Source organism: Alnus glutinosa, chromosome 1 (genome assembly GCF_958979055.1).
Source record: "Alnus glutinosa chromosome 1, dhAlnGlut1.1, whole genome shotgun sequence".
NCBI lineage: Eukaryota > Viridiplantae > Streptophyta > Magnoliopsida > Fagales > Betulaceae > Alnus > Alnus glutinosa.
In genome coordinates this window covers 39,741,794-39,752,512 of record NC_084886.1, presented here as the reverse complement: position 1 = coordinate 39,752,512, position 10,719 = coordinate 39,741,794, and the positions used below count along the sequence as shown (strand labels likewise).

At 37.7% G+C, this 10,719-nt stretch overlaps 1 protein-coding gene across 3 annotated transcripts in view; it reads right to left on the bottom strand.

Annotated features, from left to right (window-relative positions):
- Positions 1-663: 663 nt before the first annotated feature.
- Positions 664-10,719, bottom strand: part of LOC133880909 (phospholipase D zeta 1) — a 28,337-nt gene continuing 18,281 nt past the window's right edge. For all 3 annotated transcript variants that reach the window (XM_062319871.1, XM_062319878.1, XM_062319885.1), the window contains 14 exons: positions 8,940-9,182; positions 8,727-8,843; positions 8,481-8,620; positions 8,215-8,364; positions 7,611-7,767; positions 6,994-7,527; positions 6,136-6,246; positions 4,620-4,766; positions 4,341-4,538; positions 4,094-4,195; positions 2,112-2,243; positions 1,930-1,995; positions 1,256-1,317; positions 664-1,158 (listed from right to left, as the gene is read on the bottom strand). In XM_062319871.1, the coding sequence (XP_062175855.1) occupies positions 909-1,158; positions 1,256-1,317; positions 1,930-1,995; positions 2,112-2,243; positions 4,094-4,195; positions 4,341-4,538; positions 4,620-4,766; positions 6,136-6,246; positions 6,994-7,527; positions 7,611-7,767; positions 8,215-8,364; positions 8,481-8,620; positions 8,727-8,843; positions 8,940-9,182 (2,409 nt within the window). In that variant the 3' untranslated portion in view covers positions 664-908. The remainder of the gene's footprint in view (positions 1,159-1,255; positions 1,318-1,929; positions 1,996-2,111; positions 2,244-4,093; positions 4,196-4,340; positions 4,539-4,619; positions 4,767-6,135; positions 6,247-6,993; positions 7,528-7,610; positions 7,768-8,214; positions 8,365-8,480; positions 8,621-8,726; positions 8,844-8,939; positions 9,183-10,719) is intronic.

Here is a 10,719-nt window from a genome sequence, read left to right as displayed (position 1 = left end):
TGCGTGCTAGATTCTGTGGTTGCGGGAAATCAAAAGAAAGTAAAGACAATAGCAAGATTATGGATTAAGAAATGTAAAATACAGAAAAGAATTCTGTTGTTTAGACGCATCAGCCCATTAGGGTTGCAAGTTGCAAAAGTAGTGGATTCCAAGTCATCGTTACTGATACTCATTACTCTGTTCAAAGGCGTGTGATAACGGTGGGGCAGGGACCTAAAAAAAAAAGCTAACATAATCATACAAGTTCCAAATTCTATGGTGGTGCTTTTTCTTCAACCAGTACTAGTACTCGGTTTTAAGTCAAAGCCAGCATATGGTAAAGCCATGGCAATTGGCAAATAGAAACAGCTCAAACGATAAACCAAGTTGAGTTGGAAACGCATACCTTTTGCGCCGTTGCCTGGTTTGCTCGACTATCCCAGCGGCTTCATTGAAAAGCGACACTATTCACTCTACCTTAAATACTGTAACAACCTAATTAGAAGCATAAAACTTGAGGGTGGCTGTCGGGACAATTTTCAACTTGGGACCAAATTTCGGTGACACCAGACAGTAACAAATTTTTTACCCATAAGATTGTTGGCAATTTATGTGGTTGAAATATAACAGAAAGATATAGGAATACAAAGAAACAGAACTTCAAGATACGAGAAAGGAGATCCATGAATGCTAAAGGATAAGAAAGGAAAACATTGCTATATATAAATTCTATTCAACAATGATTAGCCATAAATACATTCTGTAAGAGGCTACCATATATAGCCCCCCCTTCTCTCTCTCTCTCTCTCTCTCTCTCTGAGGTTTGTTGTATAAGGTTCAAAAAATATATATATATATATATTAAGTAAATAGATATACAATCCCCCGTGAAGAAATCAGTGTGACCGTCGCTACTGTGCAAGTTATACCTAATGAAATACTTGAGCCGATGCATAATACTCGCTCTCATTGAATACAGGTCTCAAATCTTCTTTACACATGAAATCAAGAGGGAAAGAAACAAGATGCCCCCTCGCTGCCTCTAATCTATCCGTGGGATTGATTTTCTTGATATCTCCATTTTGATAGGATTCTAACTTCTCAGGGGCTATTCCTAAGTCGATGGTAGAATGGCCAAGTTTCTCCTTCCAGAAGGCCGTGCTTTGTCTGAGTGCAGCTCTGCATATCGTCATATTTGGGGAAAAAATGAAAAAATAGCAGTTAGCACTGGGAGAAAAAGAAAGGGACGAGAGGAAGATTAAGAACTGCATTATACCTCGTATGTATCAGATCATTAGGTATGCAAGAAAAGACGTCTTGGTAAATGGCCGTATTTGTCTGTCAAAAAAAATACCAATAAATAGTTATTACTTCGAGAACAGAAGTATCAGACAAATGCAAGAAACTAAGGCCAGCAAGTATATTTGGCAGATTATAATCGGCAAGGAAGAGTGTTTCCTTTTCTTACCCTTTCTTAACCCTATTGTTATGGAATTCATAAGAACATATTCTACCTCAGCCGGACTTTACCCTTCAATCCTTTTTTACTCTTCAACCTTTAGCCTCAACTCACTCGAAAAGCCCATTAAAGACCATTAACCATCCTCAATTGGTATATTCCTTTTAATGCGTATACAAAATGCTATTAAAGCAAAATTGTAAGCCTTCTGACCAAAAAAATAAACAAAGAAATAAATCTTGCACACAATCATTGTTTCCCACATACTGGCCATATATGAGTATAGTGTTTCATGTCTAGGCAATAAATTTGTGAAAATCAGTTTTTAAAAATACATTTGTCTTATCCGGTTCTTCAAGGAGCCTGGAATTTTCAAATTCTTATTACTACTACAAATGCTAAATAATATAATGTGATGGTCACTAGGAATAGTCTTAGATTTGCATGCGAAGTTTTTCTTTTTCATAATTTTTCTAGTAACTTTTTCTCACCTTTGCAGTTGCCATCCAAATATCCTTATAAGTTGAATCAACAACAGGGTCAATTATTTGATCGACCTGCGGAAAGAGATGTGAAGAATCAATATCAGATAAATTACCTAAGCTATTCAAAGAAGATAATGTATTCATTCAGCGTTACAATGGAAGGAATGAAAGCAACTAGAATCACCAACCTGTCCTGAGCGAAGGCCAAGGTGTTCAGACCACAATGTCAGACGAAGAGTGAGAGAAAATTTTCCAGCTTTCCATGGTTTTCCTCCCATAAATGAATTAACCAGTTCTTTGTCCTCAATAAGTAAACCAATCTGAAACAAATTTTTGTGAACCTTTAAGGCAGAGATACTCCAAAAGCAATACAAAATGCAAATAAGCATCATATCAAAAGTTTATAGTTAAACAGGCACAAGTGTAGATGCTGAAATCAATCAGGAAATCTGAGAAATTATGAGTGGGAAAAAAAGGAACTTATAGCAATGATATTCTAGTAATTTCATGAACAGTAGCAATATCAATATTAGTAAAGTACTTGTTAATCAATTTTATTGATCAGAGTTACCCAATTGCTTAGCAACCTGTACAAAGTTCACAAAATCCAACATCTAGCTTATTCAACCAGTAATGACATAAGTGCAGTTTGTAAGAAGATTTAAAATATAGAGTTGATAAATAAATCCTTGATATCTATAGATCACATGAGTTAGTTTTCCAGTTTTAGTTCCATTATCCCATATGCAAGAAAACTCCAAAACTCTATGTGCTGCCAAAATTCCAGGGATAATCTCCCATATCTTTAAATTAAAAAAAATAAATAAAAAATTGATAATGGTGAGGTGGTATATTTTGCAAAATTTTAATTCTTTTAAAGATAAATATGTAAATGAAAAATTTCATACCTCCAACAATTAAATAAAAGAATGCATATATTTTTCTTTTTTATCTAAAAATTTCAAATAAAATATACCAAAATTGTTCATCTTTGACATTTGAGAGTCCTGAAGAATGAGGGCTCAGATTTATAATTTTTGCAGAAAGAAAAAGAACCTGCTTCAAATTTGTGTTGGCAGCCAGTAACAGAAACTAGAATTAAGAGATCTGTAGAGGTTCATGGAGTTTAACCTTTTATCAAAGCACTCCCTAGGGTTTAAAATTGAACAAATAACTCCTTAAGGTATGCTTCATTATCAAATCGCTCCATTCGTACACATGCCAACAGGATTTTTAACAGAAATTGTGACACGTAGGTGTAAGACCACATTATACCAAATAAAATAGTTCCACGTATACAAAAGTGTCACCTCAGAAAATGGAAAAAGAAAGAGGGGGAGGGAGCTGGCCCCCAGCCACATGCATGCACAGGCAGCATGCGTGGAAGGGGCAACCCACCCATGCGTCCACTGAGGGGGCAGTGAGGTGACCCTATCCCCCTCTGTTTGTCAGTGGGGCAACCCATGGGCATGGGTCACAACCCACCCACACCCCCTTCACCAATGAGGGTGCGGGCAGGTCACCTTGCCTGCACGCCACTAGTGGATGTGGATGGGTGGGGTGACCCACCCACCTCCCTCTTATTTTTTCCATGTGTCAAGTTGAGGTAGCACTTCTGGCCATGTGAAGCTATTTTATTGAATCTAACGTGGTCTTATGTCTACATGTTACAATTTCCGTTAAAAACTCTAAAGGCAGGTGTACGGAAGGAGAGATTTGATAACAAAACATACCTTAAGGAGTGATTTGATCAATTTTAAACTCTAGGGGGTGATTTGATAAAAGGTTAAACTTCAGAGACCTCTACAGTTTTTTTCCTTAAAAGAAAGTAGAAGTGACTAAAGATTCGAGACTATGACAACCTAAAATTTTAGTTCTTCTAAATCATCAGAATACTCAATTCTTTTAGCACTAATTCTTTATGCGATTTAAGGCTCATGGAGTACAACTTCCATTCTCATTTTGTCACACCAATTCAGCAAAGTTACAAATTATGTGGTGCAAGACTAAAAAGGCAATAAAGAAACTTCACGCACAAGAGGGTAACTGAGTCTCCCTGTTGTTGGTTTTAACAGTCACACCTCACAATAAAAATAATGCAAACTAGACTCTTTCATCAAAAATGGTTACAATTAAACTATGTAGAGAAGTCATCGAGCAGGAGTGGTACCTCAGAATCTCTTGAACCAAGCAAACTCCTATCATTAATATTAGCTGATCCAACTAATGCTACACAATCATCAGCAATCATAATTTTGCTGTGCACATACACCTGCAATTACAAAAGAAGTATAATGGAATACTGATAAACTGTGGGAAAGAGAATCAGCATTTGCAAGTGAGTGAGAAAGATAAATGGAAGTATGTTAACAAAAGTGGTAAGGTGCATTGATAAAAGAACTGGTGCAAGACAATACCTGACTGGAGGCCACAGGACCACCATCGAAGAGTTTACCATAAGCTCTGAGGCCATAGAAAGAAATGTAATCATGTGTTTTAGGACCAAGAAGATCATAGAGATTATGCAATATCGAGTTATGTCCTCTGCAAATGGTTCGATACTGCCAATGCATTATGGCTCTCACAGATGCTGCACCCCCATCATCCACCCCCCCCTGTTGAAACAAAATTCAGTATAAAAATATGACAGCTAAATCAACTTTCAGATTTGAAGGATATTGACAACAAATTAGAACCTGGAAACCCGGTAGTAGTGGTATGACAATTATAACCCTAAAACACTTCTTATCATTGTATGCTCGCATAATACGCCGGTATAATGCTTCTAACACGCGATTACGTATTATCTCATCTCCCGAGAGACCTGATATGAAAAATTGATTCTGGGAACAAGTTGCCGAGAATTTTGGTCAGGAAAATGAAACATGTAATCAAATTTTAGCAGGATTCACAATACTAAGGGTAACCATATAATGGATTCACAACTCAAAAAGAGGTCCATGTATAAGGGTAACCAAAACACTGACAGGTAAGAAAATTGTCTAGGTTTTTTATCAATATATCCCAAGCCTGTCCAAATGGCTCATAAGCATATATCATGCTGCACCCTTGATAAAAGACCAACAATATGAGTAAGCATGCATTTACTTTATCTTCTCTGCCTACTCCAATTCCTATGTGGCTTTGCACTACTCGATTTATGATGTCTAAAAATCATTAAGGCACTGCTCTGGTTTATCAAGAAACAACCTCACTTAGCTTCCTTTTTATCTAAAACTTAAAAGGTTTTACACAGATTCATGTAATATTTCAATTTCCAGTTTCTTAGTCTCATCCATTTCAACCATTTTATACCGTACTTCACTCATTAATAATCTTTCTTAGATACATACATGTGCATTGGGGTAGTTGGTGACCAGGATGACAATGTTAGTAGGACACAGCTTTAACTGAAAAAAGAATCTTCAGAAAGACCACAACTTAAACTGAAAGACCGAAGTGGAGTGACTTGCGCAGCAAAGACCAGCTAGATTGGCCAAACCCCCTCAAGCCAACATGGCAAGCCATCCTCCAGAAAGGGCTCATCAAAATGACATGAAGTCTTATAATCTAACCAGAGGTATGACTCAGAAGTGAAACCCGCCCCCCCCCCCCCCCCCCATAAAAGAGAGAGAGAGAGAGAGAAAACAGCAATAACAAAACCAACAGGGAGCAAATTAATGAAAAATGATTCGTGTGGTCACCGCCAAGTATGGCTAAAATGATCCTCAGCCAGGCCAAGATGTTCTAAGCACACTGGAGCAATAATGCATGTACTTTTAATAAATAAATAAAGGCCGGTTCAAGGGGGCTGCTAGGTTATCCCGTGGAATTGAATGGCCACATTCATACTTTCTATAGCATCTAATGTACAGTTTCATCATCCTGAATGGACCATCTTCAAAAAGTCAGAGCCATCACCATGACAAATGAGACCAAAATACTAATTGACCAATTCGTAGTGTCTGACTTGTGCATTAGTTTCTAAGCAAATTCAACAGTTATGCTTATCAAGAGGTCACTCCCCAAATGTATTTTCCTATTCAGGCACACATTTCCAGACATTTTCCTTGAGTGTCAAAAGTGGAAAGTGTTGTACAGGATATTCCTATACGTAAAGAACTAAAATTATGGACATTAATTTGAGCACAGTTTGGGTATCTACAAAGTAATACATATTGATAGTGAAGAAACATATGAAAAAGAATACACCTCAATGTAGATAAAATGTTCTGCTTTCTCGATAACAGAGCAATAAGCACTATGAATGCTGTCCTCAGTTTGGCTTGTTCCAGCAGACCACTGACTGACACTTCTAATGACCTGAAATTAAAGGAAAATAAAAATGACAGGCTAGGGAGTCTGACATCACAATCAAAATACAAAACAAGCAATAGTACGAAAGGAAACAGATAGACATTTACAATACTCTCATCAAACTATAAGAAACCTCTTGAAATTTATGACACATCAATAACCTCCAGTCCTCCCCCCCCCACCCGCCCTTTTCTTTTCCTTCTCTTGAGTTTTCAGAAAATATATCTCTTCAGTAACTGGTCAAATTTATTGAGAGCTTAATACCCTTATCTCCCAGCTTCAATCATTGACAAATCTAATGGAAGAAAATGGTTCTCTCAACAATTAGTACTGGATTCTTACAAAGAGGAGAAACAGATCAGTAAATAAAAACGACAATATCACCCTTGCAAATTTAAGCATGTCTTTCCAATATCACCCTTATTTTTGCTTAACTCTTATTGTCACAATGTTGGGGACAAATTATATTCTTTTCTAAGAAAATGTCTTCATTGTCGAAACTAATGTACAATACAATGATAGGCAACTTAGGGAAATGAAATAAATACCACTAACTTATTCGAAATTGTCAGTCATTATGGGATGGACTAAAATAGAAAGGAAGCTACTTTGGCATGGAAGGAGCAAATAAGCTACCAGAAGTTAAAATAAAATTCAAGAAGTCAGTGATACTACTAGAGTCATCAGGGTAGGTTGCTGATATTTGGCAGGCAATATGATAATTCTGGAATTTTTTTAAGAGTAACAGTCCACCTGACAATGGCATGAAGCACGAGGACCAACTTGACCAGATTCATCTGCAAATCCACCCTGATCACCCCGTTCTTGAATTTCCCACCACTCTGGATCTGAACATTTCATGGTAGGCTGTGCCAGCCTATCTGAAAGCAGTTTCCCACGATTATCCAAGGATTCAAAGTCATCTACAAAGCCCTTCAGTGGTGTATCTGAACCTACTGGTTCAAGTTTGGACTTCCGGAAAGAAAAATAAAGACCACTGTTAACCCTGCTCGGCTGATCAAGGTGATCAGTAGTGAAGTCCAGGCCATGAAATTTTGGCTCTCCACTAGAAGTATCCGGCCCATCAGCTTCTTGAGGCAAGAGAAGTGGGATATCTTGTAATGATGATCTTGCAGAAAAGGAATCCTGCCCTCTGAAGTCTTTATAATTCTGAATGTTCTTACTCTCCACCTCCATCTCTCTGCTTTTCCCCATGTAATGCGGAATAACCATGTGCTGCTGAGGCATAAGTAGCGGGATTGCTTGCTCATAGGGAGCTTTATTTCTCTGAAGGAAGGATACTCAAATTAAGATCATAATGTTATCATAATCTCACATTATAACTATATCAATTGCAACAAAAGAGTGACCTTTGCATAGTTCCAGCGCTGAACAAAGTGCCTAGCCATGTCACGACAAGGTGGTCCCCAAAGAGCACAATGGACATCATGCCAAGGCATTCGAGGATATTTTTCACGATCCAACTCATCTTTCATTGTATCTTCCCATGAATTTGGTTCAGATTCCCTGACCAAATGAAATAATTATTTTTTTTAAAAAAAAAATTAGAGAATATCCAAAAAGCGTAAGGGTAATGCTCAAACCGACTTGCACATAGTTAAACAAATAGCCATTCTCACCAACTAATAACTATCTAGGTGATTTCTAAAGCAGAATCCAGCCAGCTACTACATAAGAAAATATATATTAAAAGAAACATGACCTAGAGTATCTAGTTTAGGGTTTAGTAGGTAACAAAATAAATCTCCCTACAAGAACTCAATATAAACATTCAACAATCCTTTTAATACAACTTGAAGGATACAGTCTATCAACTGAACAAGTAGAATGTTTTGACAAGAGTTCATGAGTTACCAAATAAATAACACAAAATCTAATCACTCTCTTTGTTCTAACAATTCTCCATTGAACAATCCAACATAGGATCCGGTATAGTGAACAGAACAGACTTACCTTGGGTTATAATAGTCCTTCCCAGGCCATAGCATAGCAGGGAAATCACCCACTTTGTGTTCAGATGTGTCATAACGACCAAAGCATAAATCTAGTCCCCCAATAAAGCATGTCTGATAATCTACAATGACAAGCTTTTCATGGTGTGACCTGTATGTAACCAGGAATCAATATCAGAAACTGCAAAAAGTCTAATATAGTTGGAAATTCTTACTAAAACATTAAAATCTACAAACTCCGGAAGAATTTGAAATTAAATTGCATACCATAAGTAAACACCAGTAGAGAAGTGGTCAGGATAACGCAGTACCCTCACATTTTCATGAATGCTAAGAAGCTTTCTCTTGCTATGGACGCTGTTGATTTTCAAAGCAAGGGCAACCTCTTTGTAGAGTAGAATATAAATCTGCATTTGTCAGATATATTACAATTAGCACTCGTAAGCTAACAGTGGCTACATATGATCCACTGAAGTATAAAAGCTATAGAGTGGTTAACGACTTTATGGGTACCTGAACCCCTTGCTTAGCTTTTGCTTCCAGCAAATCCTCAAGCCTGGATGAAGCATGAGCATGAAAAGGACGGCGTAGATACAGTTCTGGGCACAGCCACCAGCCACAAATAAATATCTGCATGAAACTTCCAGTCAACCACCAGAAGCTTAAGACCAAATATAATCATGGACTACCACTGAACATTGTATGCTGAGACTGAAAGGAACAGACCTCTGATTTTGCGTCCTCAATAGAAGAAGCAATAGCTTCAAATGCAGCTCGACCATCTACAAACCACTGAGCCTGACTACCATCTTCAGTCAAACCCCTTGGAGGAGCAAAAGAGCCAAAGCGGTGAGGATGACACCATCCTTCAGGAGGCCTTAGTCCAGCATCATTAATTGCAGCAACCCAGTCTTTAACTTTAGCACTACTCTTAGCTCTTATCCTAATGCTCCGGTTTCCACAAGTCACCTGAAGTTTCCAGGTATTTGTTAGAGTAAATATTCTCTAGATTTGTAGACCAGACAAATAATATCATCCACCGATTAATTATCACAATCAAAGAAGTAACATAGAAGGCGAGTGTCCTGGCAGATACAACAAAATCGAACAACCAACAGTACTTTGTGTCCCATTTCTAAAATGTGCAGTTCAGTTTAGCGCCTAAAATCAACATGTAGAGTTCAAATTTAATTGCTATGATAGACTTCATAGAGATATGAACTATTTAATTTTCGCACTTTGAGACACCCAAAAAAGTGCTAGTCCTACATTGGTCCCTTACTAGATAAGACTAAGCTTCATTTTTTTTTTTTTTTTTATAAGTTTTTTTTTTTTTTTTTTTTTTTTTTTTTTTTTTTTGTAATGATGGTCCAACTAGGGTCAACCCAATGGGCCATGTTGGATCCAGGTGCCACTGACCCGGTTATCCTTCCACTGCCAAGAGCGGGAGGTAGATGCTACTCTATGAAACCAGACTCACGTAGAACCCTCCACTTTAAGAAACACGTGACCCAGAGCCTTCGCACAAGTCACATGGCTCAATTCTTGGCTTGGAACAGGTGGGCCAGCAAATGACAACAAGAATCCGACCAGTTGGGCTGGGCCAGAGTCCCATCACATTAATGCCCCTACAAAGGTTACATGCTCGCGTTACAAGGCTTGGCTTATAAGTGATTCTAAGGAGTTTTAATTGTAATTTGACTAGTTCTTTTGGAGTGATAGCGCAAATGTCGCTAATGTTTTTCCTGAGTCGTTACAAATGTTATCAGAGCAACCTAATAACACCAAGTGGCGCTTAGGCACTGCATGGCGTAGGCCCTAATGAGGACGTTAGAGATTATTATTATTATTATTATTATTTTTGAAGTAATTTCATTATCATTAATTAAGCGCAATTGGGTGCAATCCTAGTACACAAGAAGTATACAAGAGAATCCCTAATCTAAAGAAGAAGAAGAAAATGCAAAACTAGAAACAAGCAACTTTGTGACACTTCAGAAAGTTAGCCCCACGTTGGATTAGTAGATTGTCCACATTGAATGGGTGGAATATAAAGGTGCTTATGAGTGCTAAGTTCCTTACCATGTAAGACTGAACTTTATTAAGTGATTGTATGGAGCTCCAATTGTAACTTAATTAGTCCTTTTGGAGTGATAACACATATGTGGCTAACACTTTCCCAGGGTCGTCACACACTAAGAGTCCAAATAAAAGGTTCGATCTTCACAAATAAGTTTCGTACAAAACTTTTTTATTTTTTTTTTATTTTTTATAATTAATCGAAATATCATTAAAAGCGTAAGGCTCCCCCATCTACACAAAGAGTATAAAAGATTCCTAAAGATTTTACCATCGAAGGTAGTGGTCTAGTGGCACTTGGCTTACTTCCAAGTGATTTGGTGAGTGGTAAGTCCTAGGGTCACATCCCGCAATGGGAAGCACTTGGGATTATTTCTGCTTCATTGGCTAAGGTGTTCACTAGTGCTTTTGGTGAGGCTGGATCAGG